The sequence below is a fragment of the Anopheles coluzzii genome, chromosome 3, assembly GCF_943734685.1.
Source record: "Anopheles coluzzii chromosome 3, AcolN3, whole genome shotgun sequence".
Taxonomy (NCBI): domain Eukaryota; kingdom Metazoa; phylum Arthropoda; class Insecta; order Diptera; family Culicidae; genus Anopheles; species Anopheles coluzzii.
Genome location: NC_064671.1, coordinates 75,838,669 through 75,856,211, shown reverse-complemented (window position 1 = coordinate 75,856,211; position 17,543 = coordinate 75,838,669). Strand labels below are relative to the sequence as shown.

Below are 17,543 nucleotides of genomic sequence, written 5' to 3'. Positions count from 1 at the left end.
TTATTGCATGCCAACACGTGAGTTAGCAGGATAGCGAAGAGGCAGGGTTTTTTGGAGTCAGAAAAGGATTGAGCTAAGGAGAACCAAGAAGGATTGGTTGCAGTAGTTTAAAACAGATTTCATAGTACTGCATTAATATGAATGAGCAGCAGGAGAGGATGATTAAAATGATTTGTGAAAGAGAATGTATTTTGTACATTTTTTTTGGTTTCATTTAAATTAATTTAAAATCCATTCAGTGGAAGGATCAGTTCATTAACTGTTTGGAATTTAATTATTAAATTTATGTTTATTTTATTATTATTTTTTTTTTCAATACAATCGTGTTGCTTAATGTGTTAGAAACATTCAACACCCTTTCGGTGGTTCGGTAAATGGAACTGGTAAAACAAATTACTTAATGCGCCAACGCTAACAACTCCTCCACTGCCTAACATCATTCAAACACAAGCAACCAACTCATTCATTAATCACTAAAAACAAGAAAAAAAAGTTGTAGAAGTAAGCAAACATGATGAAACGATAGAGAGAAAGAGAGAGAGAGGGAGAAGAATTAATCCATACACCTAACCAAAAGCGTTGTCACAAAGTGCGCCAGAAAACTTGCGTATGGTTTTACCGCGCTGCATGTTATATCTGCTGCTTCAACGTGTGTGCTGCTTGTGAAAGGGATAAAACGGCAGTTTGTTTGGAGAAAGATTTAGCAAAAAAAACCGATGACGTGATTACTAGATAACAGTATATGAAGGAAAACTGCAAATAAAAAAAGGCAACAAAAAATATGCACTAAACCAACCAACACCATCACAAGTCCCCATTTTCCCAAGTAAAAAACACACAAAGACACACAAGATCATTAAACACTCTCAAAACCTACCCTTCGCACATCTAAGCTGTAGAACAAACAAAACACAACAAAAAAAAACTAAACAAAAAGAAACAGGAACACAACTATACGAGCCGGAATGATGCAAAAACAAAACAAAAACAAAAGAAAAAAGCAAAATAAGAAAGTTTCTCTCTTTCATCTTCAACTCTTAAATCTAAACCAATTATTACTAAAAAAACAAAACGAAAGTGAAAAAATACAAGGAAACGGTGGGCTAATGGGAAAAGTTGGAGTCTGTAAGTTTTAGACACAGGAAAAGAAAAGAAGAAAAAATTAATTGTAACTAAACCATGTTTTTTTTTCTTTTAGAAGAGTCAAACATCGGTCGAAATAAATTGCAGCTAAAACAAAACAAAAACGCGAATGTAAAGGATAAGAGAAGATGAAAGGAAAATTGTATGAAAAGAAAACCGAAACCGAATAACTCTCCCTCTAATGGGGCGCCCTAATACAGATGATAGGAAGTGTCGTGTTTTGTATCGTCGTTACGTTCCGGTTCGGTATCTCCTTCGCGCTACAAGTAATGTATTTGTAAATTCGGTTCAGTTTGTAGCATCTTTTTTGGGGGTACGTGTAGGAACAGTAAGAACAGAAAACCAGATAACCAAACTAATGGATATACACTTTCTACTACCAAATACCAATGACTTTACCATGCAAACCAAGCTACTATTTTAACAAGGAAACACACACTTAATGGATGATTCATTCTAAAGCGAATATGTGAAAGAGAGAGAGAGAGAGAGAGAGAGAGAGAGAGAGAGACACGAATGCACCGCAATAGAGGGCACAGCAAAACGAACAGACAAGATACACAAAAACACTCAATAGTAATATTAGGACCTTCTCCCTTCCTTTTCCCATCTTCCCGCGGTCCGTGGTGTTATCCGCTTTCTCATCCCGCAAGCAGATAATGGGGTTGGATAAATAAACACAACAGCACACAGCAACTCCTCGCAACTCAAATCATACATGCAAATTTGCTACAAAAAATGCAAATAGTACGACGAGCGCACACACACACTCATACAACCAATACATAATTATCACGCATTTTGTCATAAACAAACACTTAAAGAACAAGAAAAACAATCGAAGAAAAGCATGATAGCGGTAGGATGTGGAGCGCAACTTTAGCAGGAGGAGGTGCGTGTGGGGGAGGCTGGTGCCTATTGATGGATGGAATGATAGGACGAGAAGGATGGTACTTGAAACAATCAAATAAAGCAACACCCTCAAAGAGAAAGAGAAAGAAAAAGAGAGAGAGAGAGAGAGACGAGACAGGCAAGGGACGAGACATAGAGACGGTTAAAACTTCACAAAACCTCCGTGGGAATAATAAAACAGCAACTACAAACCAAGACACACAGTACAGAACACATTCCATGGGATAACAACATCCATATTAGTCGCTTTTCATAGTTAAAAATAAAGAAATCAGAAAATATGAGTATCGAGTCCTTTAATTGACCATTTCACCCGGTTCCGTCATCTTATTTCCGAGTCATTTAAAGTACATACTCCAGTCGTCATAACTGGTGATCCTTACCAAACCTTGAATAGATGGAACATTGGTTCAAGATTCATGTGCAAACCGAAATAACACGTGAAATATCCTCTATTTCGCTTCAACATTGGCCCAACAGCCATTCCAGTAATCGGTTAGTTCCCAAAGCATCTTGGTTAGCATCGTATTAAACATGCATTCTTTCATGCATTACTTTATCCTTAACCACCTTTCTCTTGGAAATCTCCTGATAGACGGGCAGGAGGTGATCGAAAGGTGGAAGTGCCACTTCGAAAGACACCTGAATGGAGCAGAGGCAGGAGAGGCTGGCGCAAGTGGCAGAACAAGGCAACCATCAGAGCAGTAACACCAGCAACAGCAATGATGCAGACGACGAAGTGCCCCCATCATCTCTGGATGAGATTACCAGCGCCTTCAAGCAGCTTCAGAGCAACAAGTCTGGTAAGTCTGGACCAGAAATACATCAGCTGATCGTGAAAGTCTGGGAGCAGGAGTAACAACCGGAGGAGTCGAAGCTAGTTGTCATTCACGCAGTCTAAAAAAACAGGCGAGAGGCTGGATTTCTCGAACTTCAGAGCCATCACAGTCCTTAATGCCGCCTACCAGTTCCTGTCCCAGATCCTGTTCTGCAGACTTGCGCTCCTTGCTACAGTTTTTGTCTGCGGCGGCTACCAAGCTGGATTTGTTGGAGGCAAACCCACCACCGACCAAATTTTCACTCTACAGTAGATCCTCCAGACGTCCCGAGAGCGACACCTTAGACCGGGTTGAACTATGGAACATACATCATGCAGCGGTACCACTTCCCTGAGAAGTTGATCCGGCTGTTAGAGGCCACCATGAACGGGATCGGGATGCAGTGCAAGGTGAGAGTATCGAACTTGACCTCGGAATCGTTCGAATCTCACAGGGGTCTGAGGCAAGGTGACTCTCCTGTCTGTCTCCTGCCCTGGAAGGTGTCATTCGAAGCGCGGAGCTAGACAACGACATCCGTGGCAGGATACTCTATCGGTCTCTCCAATTTCGTGGCTTCGCGGATGACATCGACATCATCGGCAGGACAACAGCGAAGGTGTGTGAGACGTACACCCGACTCAAACGCGAAGCGGCAAGAATTGGATTGAGAATCAATGCCAAGAAGACGAAGTACCTGCTTGCCGGTGACTCAAACCATCTAAGAAGCAGTGTAATTATTTAACGGCGACAGGAGTTCTGCTCTCTCGGGACGGTCGTTATTTCAGACAACGACATCAGCAGCGAAACCCGGAGACGCATTGTTCAGGGGGATCGGGCATACTATGGGCTTCATCGACTGCTGAGATCCAGAAGACTTCAAGTCCCTAAGAAATGTGAGATATGTCGCACATTGATTCGCCCGGTGGCCCTCTGTAGACACGAGTCCTGGACCATCCGAGCGGAGGATGCAAACACTCTGGGCGTGTTTTAGCGACGCATCCTCAGGACCATCTTTGGTGGTGTGTTCGAACATGGAGCGTGGAGGAGAAGGATGAACCACGAGCTAGCTGAGCTGTATGGCCAACTGAGGGGAAGGCTGGCAGAATACGATGGCTGGGGCACGCTATGAGGATGTCAGACTCATGCCTGACTAATAATGTGTTCGACAGCCAGCCCATGTAAGTCCATTTCCCGCAATTCTTGATAAAATGAATCTGAAATGAAAACGGGTAGGCGTTGTCTTAAGCCAACAACACTTTTTTTTGTATGCATCGATTGAAAGTATTGAAATGTATGAAACATTAACTACTAGATCCATACAGGGTTTCCCACGATTTATTGGTCAGTTCTCATGATTTTTTGGTGCGTTCCCACAATTTTTTGATCGTATCCCATAGATTTTTAGTTCGTTCCCATAAATAAATTGGTATTTTCCGATTGGATATCAATACAATTGGACCAAAAAATGCTGGGAAGCGACCAAAAAATCGTGGAAATGCACCAAAAAAATATGGGAACCCACCAAAAATTGATGGGAATCAACCAATAAATCGTGGGAACCCCTGTAAAGTCCTCTATTTTGGCCTGGACATTGCTAAAATCCACCAAACATCCTCCCCGAAGCCGAAATGTTAGTGTGACTTCCAAAATTGAACTTAACGGACTTACACCCCTTTTTTCAAACTACTCGAATTGCGTTTCGTGGAAAGTCCGTTCGAGCAGCTCAGCTGTCAAACTGGTGGTTCAGAATTTTTGTTTTGTTTAGAAGCTGCAGCAAGAATGTAAACAAAACAATCCATTCGGAGAAATAATCTACCAAACTGTGATTTTCTCGGTTAAATTTAAGTATGTTGGTAATTGTGTTATTTGCTCTTCCTATTTGCAAGTGTTTAAAAAAAACGTCTTTCTTTATTTAAGGGCTAAGGCCGTTTGTCGAAACGCTTCCTCGGCAATGTCACCGAAAGTGCAGCGATGCTCGATATGTGGGACGCTCGAGACGGCGAGATGGTACCTGCTGGACCGACGATCCATCTGTTCCGACTGTCACGACGTTCAGCTCAATCCCCCAATAGATCCACGGGAAGAAAGATCCCCCGAGCCGGAAAACCGACCCCAACAGTACGAAGATCTCTTGGAAGAGGATGCCCCACCCGCACGAATAGACGCTTCTGCTGTGCAGCACTCCTCAGAACGCGCCTTGCTTGAATGTCCGGTAACACCGAAGAAAGTGGACGTTCCCCAACCCAGCGCAGAAGGACAGGTAGATCTCGAATCAGGCGCCGACGGCTTCGTTGGCATGGACGAGCAGGAAGAGCTGCACGATAGCGTTCCACCGGTGGGAATGTTTTCGCCGCGCCGCTTGCGCCGTCGCGTCTGTCCCGTCACCCGGGTGCCGGCACGGCGCGGCACGAAGAAAAACGGCCGCACGACCAAATCGCGCAGAGCGCTGACGAAAAAGCAGCCCACGAAAGCGCCGCGCGAAACGGCCTCGACCAGGACCGTCTCGAAAGTGCTGCAGGACAACGTGTGGTACCAGGTGGGGGACATTGTGTCGATGCTCGATACGAAGGATAATACGTACTACGCCCAGATCCGGGGCCTGATCGTGGACGCGTACAATGAGAAGAGTGCGGTGCTGACGTGGCTGCTTCCCTCGACCGTCAGCCCGCCGCCGAACGAAGGGTTCGATCCGGCCACGTATATGGCTGGGCCGGACGAGGAAGCACCGAGGCGGCTTACGTACATGCATTTTGTCATGAACGCGCCGGTGAATTACTTTCTCGACCGGAACGAACCGTACCCGCGCCCGGAATGCTACGGACCGAGCAACACCACACAGTGCGACAATCGGAACTACGTGTGGGCCACCATGGGGCGTTAGGGGACTGGTTTCGAATTAAGCCTAGCGTGCTAAGCAATCTACTTTAGTAAGGAAGAATACAGTTGAAGTAAGTAAAAGTGCAAATTTATTGCCCAACAGTGCGATGACATCATTCGAAATTGGTCGCCGGCAGTATGTAGTTCACGAACGCGTGCTGCCGCATGTCGAACCGTATGTTCAGGGCCTGCTCGTGCCGTATGTTTGCCGTCATGATGACGTCGTAAAAGTTGATCGTCTCGAACAGGGTCGCCAGCTTCTTCGTATCCACCCGGCAGCACGCTTCGGACAGGTTCGTTGGGTTCGAGTCCGCGTCCGGTCCCGGCTTGTGCGCCGGCACACACTTGAGATTGCGGTAGTGGCTGGCCACCGTTACCACCTCCGTTTCGACCACGAGCGACAGCTCATCGTTCGTCGTGGCGTACAGCGTCACCGTTGGCGCGAGGTTTTTCTTCTTGTCCAGCAGCCCGCGCAACGATTTGCCCGCTGGCATCGCGATCGACAGGTCGTACTCAACCTCGAGCGGTATCGCGTACTGGTTCCATTCGCTGCGCGGCACCACCGTAACCGGTATGGCGTGCTGTATCTTGGGCGTCAGCACGTCCTGGTCGTTCGTGATGGTGGTCGACATTTCCACCGCCAGGCAGGGCATGTGCGTTTTGATCAGCTTCAGCTTGATGTACTCCACTGCGTTGTTGCGCACGTAGGAGAGAGCGCGCAGGAAGCTCGCCGCCAGGCAGGTCATGTAGATTTGGTTGTGCTCGGTGTCGATACCGTCCATCAGGTACTCGGAGAAGAACCCGTCCCGCAGCGTCGCGTCGATCTCGCACCACAGGTACTGGCCATCGTACGCTTCGGATTCGATCTGCAGGAGCAGCTTGCTCGGCTGCACGTTGATGATGAGATTTTTCTGCATCCGCGAGAAGGTGCTGATGACGTTGAGGAACTCCTTGATGTTGATGCCATCGTTCATGACGGCACGGAACTTCATTGCGGTGGGAAGTAAAGCCGGAAGGAGGATGTGCACATCGTTCTACGGGAAGGTAACGGAACGGTTTGTTGTTTTTTGTAAACAACGGTTATTTTGGCGCCGGTAGAGAGGGATGGAAATCACCAGGTTGGTTTGTCAGCGAATAACATGACAACTGAAAATGTTGACAAATCGGAGATGTTTTTCCATAAAAAAAACTAATTTACAGAAATTTTGGAATATTATAAACGAAAAATATACTTTTTTTTACTTTGCTGTGTAAAAACATTGAGAAGAATGCAAAAATAATGTTATTTTTCTGAATTTGCCTACCAGACAGTGCGATGACACACCGTCCCACGTGAGCCAAGTGTTCAACTCACTCGCCATAAACGCACGCCAAAAACCGATTTGCTCGAGCCCGTCAACGATTCAAATCAGTACGATTTTGCTTCTGCTGGCGAGCGTTTTTGAAAGTTGTTGCGAGGGGTTTTGAGGGTTCAAGACGGTCGCCAAAAAGCTCGCGCTTGTGTGCGATTGTGTTGATGGACAAAATTAAAAAGCCCCAAAAAATAAATACACTGCAACTTCACTCTCATTGTCCCCCCCCTCCCCGCAGGTCTCCTTCATTAGTTGTGTGGGAGTGTCTTATTTAATTTAATTTTAAAATTTAAATTCAACCCGAATACGTAAAAAATGAACTACGTTTCATGCATGATCAACATTTTTAACCCCATGTCCCATGCGCCACAGATTAAGCTTAAACGACTGGAAAATTGAATATCCATAGAAAAAAAATGAAAGCTCCACAGCTTCATCCCAAATAACCAAATCGTCCTTAACCCACTGTAAAACCACTTCAAACCCACGTGGGTTTGTGATGGTCGATTCAGTCGTTAACCTACCAAATTTTAGAACAATCGGAGCTGCCAGTTCCGATCCGATGTATTTATCTTGCCCACCCTTAACCCACCTTTTCCAAAAATGATTTGAGGAAAAGTTTGGTCAAGGGTAGGCTAAAGTCAATATGCTGAACAGGATTTTAACTCTTCGATTGATTACATTCATTCACTTACATCACTGCACTTCAACTTCAGCAATATTATTAGTCTATAAACTATGCACTGACCAGCGAAATGGAAGAGTTCGATCGCAAGTAAACAAACACACTTGTACACATATTACACATGAATGTTTTACAACAAACCAACTTAAACACACACGTTTAATTGCTTCCTTTGCACAATTAAATAACATTTTATTACAGGTGAAACATGTTGAGCAAATAAATTGCCCGTGCATAAAAAACTAACTTCAACAACATTGAAGTGGCTGCTTCTGTGGCCGTGTGGCTTAACCCACCAAACTGATAGTTTTTTAGCTTTGTTTGATGGAACTGGATTTTTAGTACAAGAAATTGGTGGCGTTTTCGGTATCTTGGTTATATGGGATTGGTTTGATCAAAAGATGGCGTATTACAACTCATCATTATATTGCTATCCTTTTCTTGCAATGTGTTTCGACAAGTTTCATCTTATCATGACCTATATAGCCTTCTAACTTTCTGAGCAAAAATCTATATGAATGGTCGTGTGGTCAGACACATGGGTATCAACCTTTACTCAAATCTCACTTGCTTCAGTGCTGGTGGTTTCCATTGGAGTTTTGTATTCAAACAATTGTATCGCCGTTCTAGTTCTAGCGATGCATAACTTCAATGCGAAACCATACAACAGTACAGAGGAAATGAGAAAGCTCTCCTCCAAGCGAGGAAGCTCAACTGGTTGGGGTATCCCACCAACAGAGAGCGCCACCAGCTTTTTCGCTATTTTTAGAATGCATGAGTCGTTTGCCGTCTGCTAAACGAAGTCTTTCTATATTCCGTTTAGGTAGAGAACTTGAGTCTTTTAGAAGACGTTTGAGAGTACCATTTGCTTGTCAAAAAGCTCCATAGTTCCGCATAGTACCGTCTATCTTTTAACCACCCACAAAGTACGAAACCGGATCGATGTTTTGTTAAACAGCCCCAAATCAGCTATAAAGAACGGGCTGGCTTTTTGGTATTGCTCATTATTTTATCACAAAAGCTCATCGCTCATATAGACATAGGGCAACTACGTCGCGAGCGACGACATCTCGAGCGACACAAAGTAGCTCAATTTTGCAAACAGAGCTACTAGTCTCGCGCGACATTTCTGCTTTATAAAACAAGCTACGCAAAGTGAAAATTTGAGCTACATTTTGTCGCGCGACACGTTGTCGCTCTATGCCTATTTGAACGGTCACTTTGAAACGGGCGCTGTAGGCAAGTGAAGGAAAGGGAGAGGGAATATGAGCGAGCTGCAACGATACGTCAAAACGTCAAAAAATCCTCGCCATGTTGTACGGGTAGAAGCTGTCAAGCCGAACCCATCAAAAACCCTTCATTCTCTACGGCTCTCTCGCGCTGCTGGAATTGGAGGAACAATAATTCCGGAATTTATTTCGTTTTCTTGCATCGGAAGTGATCAATCACGGTCGTGTGCGTACGTGTGTGCGTGTGTGTGCTGAGTCAGCAGCGTTTGTTTCGGACCAAACGGCACCAGCCCAGCTTTAAGCCCAGTCGTCCCTGGTTCGTTTCCGTCAGTTCTGGTCGGTGTGCTGCTGCAAACCTTTCCCGTTTCCCGTTTCTCATCCGGCTGTTCGGGTCGCTCTCTCGCTGGTCTGCTGGTTTGCAGACGAAGCAAAGTGACCGCCGCACAATCTCGCTTCCTCCTTCTCCTCCACCTCCGCGCTGCTTCAACGTCGTCGGGTGGGGAGCGAAAATCGACCAGCCTTTGTGGGCTAGAGAGTTTTGCCTTCCCTGCTTTTCGGCTGCCCCGTAGGCTGTGCTGTGCCTCGGCTAACACAATCGGAAAAGTGTACGCTTGGCACCGTCGTCGAAGCAGGAAGCATCGCAAGAACACAGAGAGGTAAAGGGGGAGCGTTCGCCTTTCGTGGCCAGCGGTAGCGTAATTGCTTCCCGGAGTGTGTTGCCGTGTGTTTGTGTGTTTGTGAAAAAAAAGCGTGAGGAAGAAGAAAAACGGGCACCGGAAAAGATAGATAGCACCCCTCCGTCCCTCACAGACACACACACTTCACCCTTCCATGGCTCGCTGTGCAGTAGTGCTGTATGGGTGGCAGACATGAACAAAAATGCACGAAAATCTAAAGTGAATCATCAACTGGCTTCAAAACACAAGACGCGTGTGTGTATGTGTGCTGCCTGTGCGTGCGTGCGTGTGTGTGAATGTGGTGTGCTGGAACAAAAACGCGAATCCCGTGAGCCATGCAGAAGACGAACATTCATTGTTATTAGTACGCCCTGCGACAGTGTGTTGGGCCCTCCACACACACACACACACACACCCATACACATGGAGAACGCTCTCGCATATATCTACGGCGTATAGCGCTGGCGCTGACAAATGCGTATTCGGGAAGCCATCATCAACCTTCCTCCCCCCCAGACTCACCCACTCGAACCACAGAATTCTTTGCTCTCTGACCCTCTTCCAACCTCCCGAACCGCTAGCGAACCGCAGTGGGACACACACACACACATACAATCACAGGTCGCAGAACAAGATAAGGGGAAGGAGGCAAATTAGTACCCGTAGCGTGTTGGGTGGTGTGGGGGGAAGACGTTCGGGCACTCTCCTTCCAGAACGACAACGTGACCCACGGATTGCTTCGGACCCACACGAACGCGACCGGATCGTGATTGTTCCGCGCTCGTCAAATTGCGCCTGTGATTGATCGATTGTGTGAGACGGCGGAGGGGGGGGGGGGGGAGGGGGACTTTTTTCCTTCTTTCCTCTCGTCCTCTTATTTTGGCAAATCTCGTCCCATCACGCGCCACTATTCGAGACAGAGCCGGGGCAAATCTCACGCTCCTTTTATTGTCGGGAGTGACGGGACAAACGAAAATAATATAATAACATTAATATAATTATCCCACATGCCGTACATTGGCCTTGCTCACCCTGCATTTTGAGCCTCGCGAAATCAATTGATGAACGTTCAATCGTTTTGCAGCAGGCGAGTGCACACCTCCTCTAATGCCTTCGCTGCTGCCTCACTGTCAAGGCGACGGGCAGCGTCGTAGTAGGCCCATGCAACACCGCTGCTGTGTGCGTATTCTTCCCCCTTCCCCCGGTCGTTATCACGAGACAGACGACGGGTGTGCTCGGATAGACAGACCTGCCCCCCAGCGGGGGGAGTGGCGAAGAAGGTATCCGGTAGAAGTGGCGCAACTGATTTGAATTTTTCTACTCCCGTTACTGCGACAACAGGCTTTAGTGAGAAGAAGGAAGAGGAGAAGGTAACGGGGAAGCAGCTAGGGCGGTTTGTTTAATATTTCTCCAACACATTTGTTGTTATCTGCTGGCACTGCTTCCACTGCTGCGGTGTTATCCGTGGCTTCGCACAGGCTTCGTTTGTTTACCGCACACGTGTACGCAGAATCGCCCCTGTACGCAGAGAGCAGTAGCGCAAAAGGAACACGCAGCCGAGTGTCCCTCCAGGTTGTCTCCGGGGGGTTTTGTGCGGAGCGACATTTCTATCCGGTTCCGGTTACGGGGTTTGGAATGTGGATGGCGAGCGAGCGTGAAGGGCGAGAGGACTTGAAGATTCTAGTGTATCATTCGTTTTCAAGTTTAATGTGTGTGTGTGAGAGAGAGGGGGGAAGAGGTGGGCCTGGAGTGATACGGTCTTAGAAAAGTATTCAAGTGTGAGAAAATATGTGGCCGGGGGGGGGGGGGGGGGGGGTTTGTTTCGGAGGAAACACATCTAAATCAGTGCGAGGAGTGGTGGACACCGAAGGCGAAACTATTTCACTGGTGCCATGCCGTGCTACTGCCATTCTCGTTGGCTCTGCTACTGCCATTGCTGTTTTGAATTAAAGGTGAGTAAAATTAATATTTAATTGTGGGGGAGCTCTATGAGATCATTTTAACTATTTCAAAAGACTTGATAGATATTAATGGAAGTCTTAAATGTACAGGATGTCCGTGATACGCGGATGCCTCTTATATGACGTGTCTGATTTGGCTCAACCTTTCTCAAATGCAAATTAGATTCCTTTTTGGTCGAATTGTCAGATTCTTTCAAAGAGATACAGAATTATATTTCTTCAGTATATTATATTTCCTACCGGAAGGTAGGTCCGTTCATGATCCATTATCCGGAGTCGTTCTGAATCGCCTGGAGCCGTCCGAATTCGCTCGGAGACGTTCAGAGTCGTTCGGAGTCGTCCGGAGTCGTCTGGAGTCGTCCGCAGTCGGACTTCCAAAACAAGCCTTGTATACTAAGATCACGCGCACCGGACGACTCCAGACGATATCGGGCGACTACGATTCCGGTCGACTCCGATCGATTCTGGACGAGCCCGAGCTCCGAACAACTCCGGACGCTTCCGGATGACTTCCGACAATTCCGATCGACTCTGGACTACTTTGACGCCGAGCGACTCCAGGCAACTCCGTATGACTTCGGACGACTCCGGACGACTCCGACCCAGACGACTACGACTCTGAACGACTCCGCCTCCGGGCGGAACTAGTGGCTACCATTTTGCCGCAGTCGGACTAACAATAGTCGGAATCGGATCGAAGTTGTGGGTGCGCTCCAGATAGCATATCACTAGTCTGAATCATTTGAAGTAATTAATTCAGTGGGTAAAACCTACCAATTTCTCCAAAACAACTCAAAATTACCTTCAGTTTGGCTGAAAACCGTCAAATTCGACTTACTCGGAAATTTTAGATGTGCCGTTTCTTCTGTTTAGATCCCTAATATCCAATATCCATACTTATCCTCTGATCCTAATGATTGCACAATAAATCGGATGATCATAAAGGTAAAACATGGTCGCACTGAGTACCGTCAAACGGTTGTTGGAATAAGATATATGTTACTGTGCCTTTCCAATGCCTCCGGGATAGCTATTAAGCATTTACGTCGCTTTTATGGACCAAAAGGCTGTCCGGCCTGGCGCTATCCTAATGACGTGACAAATCTATGCGAGACTGACTAGACCAGTGAGATCGGGCAAAGTATGGTTTGCGGGCATTTAGAATTTGGCTCTTTGGGCCACAAAGTTTACCCGACCACTGAACTAGACCGTTAGCAGCTATCTGTGAAGTGTCTGATTGTCTTCTTCAAAATCTTATTCTTGAGAATGGAACTACCGCAAATGTCATCCCAGTTGGCAATGCTTTGACGTCCGGCGACACCACAGTGTGACGTCGATAGCAAACCATCGCTTTAAAAAAGCTGTCGTCACCACTGTGCGCCGTTGCTTGCAAAAGATAGATTTAACGGCAAATACTACTATCTATTCCAAGAAGTTTCCAGCACTTTATGTTGTAATGTGTTTTTTTTTGCAACGAAATCGCTCGTTACGCGAGTACTGTTTGCATTCTACCGGCGTTGGTTCGTGCGGTCGGCTAAGTGTTTGGTGCGTATACTGGATCTTGATCTATTGGAATCTTTAATCAATTTCCATCGCCTTACTACATAAGTATATGAAAATCGTTCAACAACAAACCGGCTCGTCTGCTAAAAGCTTCTCGTATCGTAAAAATCTTCGTATCAAATAAGTTTTTTGCTACGTGACGTGTGCCAGTATCAAGATCTTTGTTTGATTTAAGGTACTCATTCTTGAAGCGACCTTATGTATATCACCAACTGCAAGCAAGAAATGTCTTGTAAAGAAGAATATATTGGATCCGAAGGTGTAGATTGGATGTAGATGTATTATTTAAATAGGCGAACGAATATCTTAAATCTCTTACTACATCTAGTGAGTGTGAAGACCTCTCGTTAAATATTGTTATCTTATTTCCAGTTACCGTAAAAAGAGGAAAATAAAATATTTCCTCGAAATAAATAAATATAAATATCTTTCTACAATATTCATTACAATGCTAGACACTTTCCTCCATTGTCAAGAGGACCTGTCTCTCTTTTCCGCTTACTCTCTTACACACACGCTTTGTTACTTTTTGGGATTTAAATTAGCAGCTTTTCGGCAGAAACCACTACAAACGGCTCGTTACCACGAGGGAAGTATTAATTAAATCTAAATACTTCATTCGGTCCGGGGGGCTCATTATTCAACGAATCGAAACAGTCGAATTGATCGTTTACCCACCCACTGTAGCTTCTCCCCCCCATTGAGATACCCAACCAATCATTTAAACATCCGGTGCCAGGTTTTTGATAGTTTCCATGGATCTTTTTAAAATCCGCACAAATTGATCGAGTTGTGTGCTTTTGCTGTGTGCTGCTTTTAAGCGCATCATCTACTGCGGAGTTGATGAAGCGAAGCGTGTGCCTCGGGTCTAAAGCACAAACAGCCTTTTCGTCGGGAACAACCGCCGTACGTGGTTTGTTTTTCCCGAGACAGCGTTTTTCCCGGTATTTTGCCATCATTAGCTCTCCCCCCGGAACATTCCTCCTGGTCCTGCTTTTTCCCTTTTTGGATGGTGCAGAGATGCTGGTAGCAACTGGCAGAGTTTTGTAAAATATATTCCGCATCGCGACAAAACAAAGTGTGTGTACGTTCATACCCAAAAACCCTCTGGTGTTGGGTGGTGATGGTGGTTTATGCGCAATAACCCCCTGGTTCCACCTCCCATTTCACGCAAGGATAAAGTTACTAATTACACGATGACTTTTCCAGCAAGCGTAGAACTGCCGGGCGCGCATATATTACCGAAAGCTTTGAAAATCGGCACACACACACGCACACACACACACGTTTGAAGCAATCGTATGAAGGGGTTTGTTGTGCAGTCAATTTTCATCATTAAATGATGAATCTTTTTTATGATCCCTGGCCAATGTTGCACCAATACACACACACACTCTCTGAACCGGCTTAGCATGGAGGGTCGAGCACGGTCGTTAGCACGGAGGCTTAGTAAGGTGGAGCAAATTGGACGAGCATGTGCAACAAATGATGAAAGCGTACTCTCACTCAGGTTCTCGGCTGAGCTCGGCGAGAAGCCCATGAAGTGCTGCAATTTGCTGGCCCACAATTCCCAGCGGGTGCAGAAGAAGGTACACTCATTGCCAGAAATGCTGCAGCCCTTTTTTGGTTTTGGTTTCCCCTTTTGTTCATCAAACGGAAGCTTTCAAACTTAGCCGAAAAAAAAGGTAAAACACGGCACCTCCTGACCCAATTCTTGACGATGATTTGGCAATGGTGTAGTTTTGTTAACTCCCAAAAAACAGAAAAAAACCAACTCGTTTGCAGTGGCACTTAACAAGAGAAACGAATGGCAAAAATGTTGAGAAAATAAAATAAATAATCCGAGGGGAGCCCGTACCAATGGCCGGTTAAAGGGTAGCATTGGGTGGGGGGAGGATTAGCAAAACGCTTTTCACTCCATTCACCCACCCCTAGAGGCAGGGGAAGATGAGGTTGCTACTGGCAATGATGGTCAATTTGTTGCAAGGCAATCAATGTTTCCGTTTTAGCCAAGCAGCAGCAGCACACCCTAACTTGGACGCAATCCAATCCGCAGCGTCCACCAACACACCCAGATTGGCAGAAAGAAGCTGGGAATGAGGGGGGAATATGAGTGAGGTGTGGTGGAGATGCTGTTGTTCTATTTGTAAAATTATTACACCAACCACGCTTTCGATTTGTTGTAAACGACCGTCTCTGGATTGGATTGGTGGTGGTGGTGGTGGTAGGGCCTCCGGTATTTAGCAGCAATCCGGGGTAGACACTATCGGTTCGACCGAGTGATGTTTCGGTCGCGGTCTGCTGTGTGCTGCGGAGGATGCCAAGGTGCGAAGGAGACGGTGTTCTTTGTGCAAGGGCCGTTGGGAAAGTGTTTATTTTTAAAACACCCATCCATCCGCCACTCCAGACGTGAATGCTGCTGCTGCTGCTTGCGTTGTCCTCACTGGAAGGTGTGGTGCACAGCGCGCTCTGCTCTGTCTGCTGCCTCTAATGATGGTGGTGTGGTGATTTGGGTCGTACCAACTGTGGGCAAATGATCCGTTTTGTGCGGGAAAGAGTTGGCTTACAAGACAAGACAAGTGTTTTGATGAGAAGGTGCGAGTTCGATCAAATGCGGATCAAATGGGATGAGTTAGATGCCATAACTCTAGCCTTTTTAAATAAGAACACAACTATTTCTGTTTTAGGATATGTATCTGTTTCAATTAAACGTTCGTTGGATGTTACCTGTTTTATCATTTTTCTTTGCGATTGTATTAAATTTTATTTGAAGTTGTGTTTTCTTCGTCTAAATAATTATCTTGATAACCTAAAATGGGATATTTGTTCTTGGAAGTAATCGGAGATGTACATTCTCACTACTATACATTTAGGATATTTTCGCAAGATGATATTATTTTATAGCTTCTCATTTAGCAAAAATGTTAACTTCCGCAAATTTCTCAGAAATGAGAAAATTGCATCATTCTTTGTAGCCTTCAATGAATTCTTTGTGAAGTATTATTCTTCTTCGAATCGTTGATCGCTCTTCATGTACTTCAAACTTGGCAAAATCATCAAATTCTGAGGCCTCAAAATCTGACATTTTGATTGTTTTTAGTACGATCAACAGCACGATAGCATTGGAGGAGTTTGACTTCTGGAGGAGTATCTTTCAACTTCAGGATCGAATCGATTCACTTTTTGGAGCATAGTCAGGTGCAGGGTGCATTGAGTGAAGTAGATAGAGTAAGAGTTATAAGATTGGAAGACTCAATACGATATTGTTTTAATTTTAGTATTTGATTTCGATGGTTCACTCTGACTCTCCGAGCTCAACTCATTTGAAATAGCGATGTGTATCTGCTATCGTACAAGGCATAAGACTCGAATTACAACCAAGGCCCTAAGCGGTCATACGAATGTAGGCCTTTCTGGAGTGTCGAGCGAGAAGTTGTATGAGGAATTCTAAACAAGAGAAGAATTGAGAAGCAAATCTACTAGTGAGCAGGGGTTGAGTTCCTTGTTTTTGGAGTCCCTCGAGACCTCGGAGACCCGCGCGGCCGCTTAGTTTGTGTAATGCTTAATTCGCCCCTGTCCAGATGTGTTCTTGATTGAAATAAATGCAAATTATTTGTAGAATAGTTTCTCTACAATAGTCCACTGTAAAAATGGGTCGTTCTGGCCGTTCTATGAGACAAGGAACAGATTACAGAACACCTTTCGGACAGAGTCTAGTTTGTTTGTCTTCTTCTTTAGCAGAAAGAGCACTGCCTGTATCGTTCAGTTCATTAAAAACCAACGGACAGGAATTCCCAAGCAAAACACAAATAAAACGTGATAATTCTATTCTTCATATTACCCTTCGTAAAATGGGCACAATTGCCTACCAAATGGAAGTTGCTAAACATATTATACATCGACACCTCGAAACATCTTCTGACACCCTGAATAAATACATTCCGTAAACTTACCAACACACCACAGAGTACGCTGCTGCTGCGTACGGCTAAAGCGTCATCACCTTTGCGGATGATTAATTCTGAATGATTCTAGCCGGAGAGTTAGTGTCGGTCTGGATGATGTTGCCTGGTCGCTGTTACGTACGTACGTGTTGCTGCTGACACACGCAAAAAGGTGCATCGCTGGCAAGCTGCCCAGCCGTACCCCACCCTCCTCCCCAAGCTCTGTTGGTGGTAATTGGGCCTCCCTCTACCGGATCGGTTCATTTCGCTGAATGCTGACCGTTTCGGAACAACCAATCGTGCAATGCTCTCGGTCGTCCCGGTTTGGACAGTTTACAAACTCGCTACTATGTTCACCCCATTCCCCCCTCTCGTCCCCGTG

General features: G+C 45.7%; 3 protein-coding genes across 10 annotated transcripts in view; 2 read left to right on the top strand and 1 right to left on the bottom strand.

The window, feature by feature from the left end:
* The first annotated feature begins 4,608 nt into the window (after positions 1-4,608).
* On the top strand, positions 4,609-5,838 carry LOC120958858 (GATA zinc finger domain-containing protein 1-like). Its single transcript, XM_040381921.2, has 2 exons — positions 4,609-4,718; positions 4,791-5,838. Exon 2 carries the CDS (start codon positions 4,825-4,827, stop codon positions 5,752-5,754), a length of 930 nt encoding a protein of 309 aa, XP_040237855.2. The 5' UTR covers positions 4,609-4,718; positions 4,791-4,824; the 3' UTR covers positions 5,755-5,838.
* Positions 5,823-6,932, bottom strand: LOC120958859 (checkpoint protein HUS1). The gene has a single exon (XM_040381922.2). The coding sequence runs from the start codon at positions 6,740-6,742 to the stop codon at positions 5,864-5,866; it is 879 nt and encodes a 292-aa protein (XP_040237856.1). The 5' UTR covers positions 6,743-6,932; the 3' UTR covers positions 5,823-5,863.
* Positions 6,933-9,122: 2,190 nt separating this feature from the next.
* The window catches only part of LOC120959628 (arrestin red cell), a 65,577-nt gene continuing 57,156 nt past the window's right edge, over positions 9,123-17,543 (top strand). For 3 of the 8 annotated variants that reach the window (XM_040383183.2, XM_040383186.2, XM_040383179.2), the window contains exon 1: positions 9,126-9,672. The gene's annotated coding sequence lies outside the window, so the exon portion shown is untranslated. Of the gene's footprint in view, positions 9,673-17,543 lie in introns of all 8 variants that reach the window. The other 5 variants (XM_040383185.2, XM_040383181.2, XM_040383184.2 and 2 more) reach the window with 3 other exon arrangements.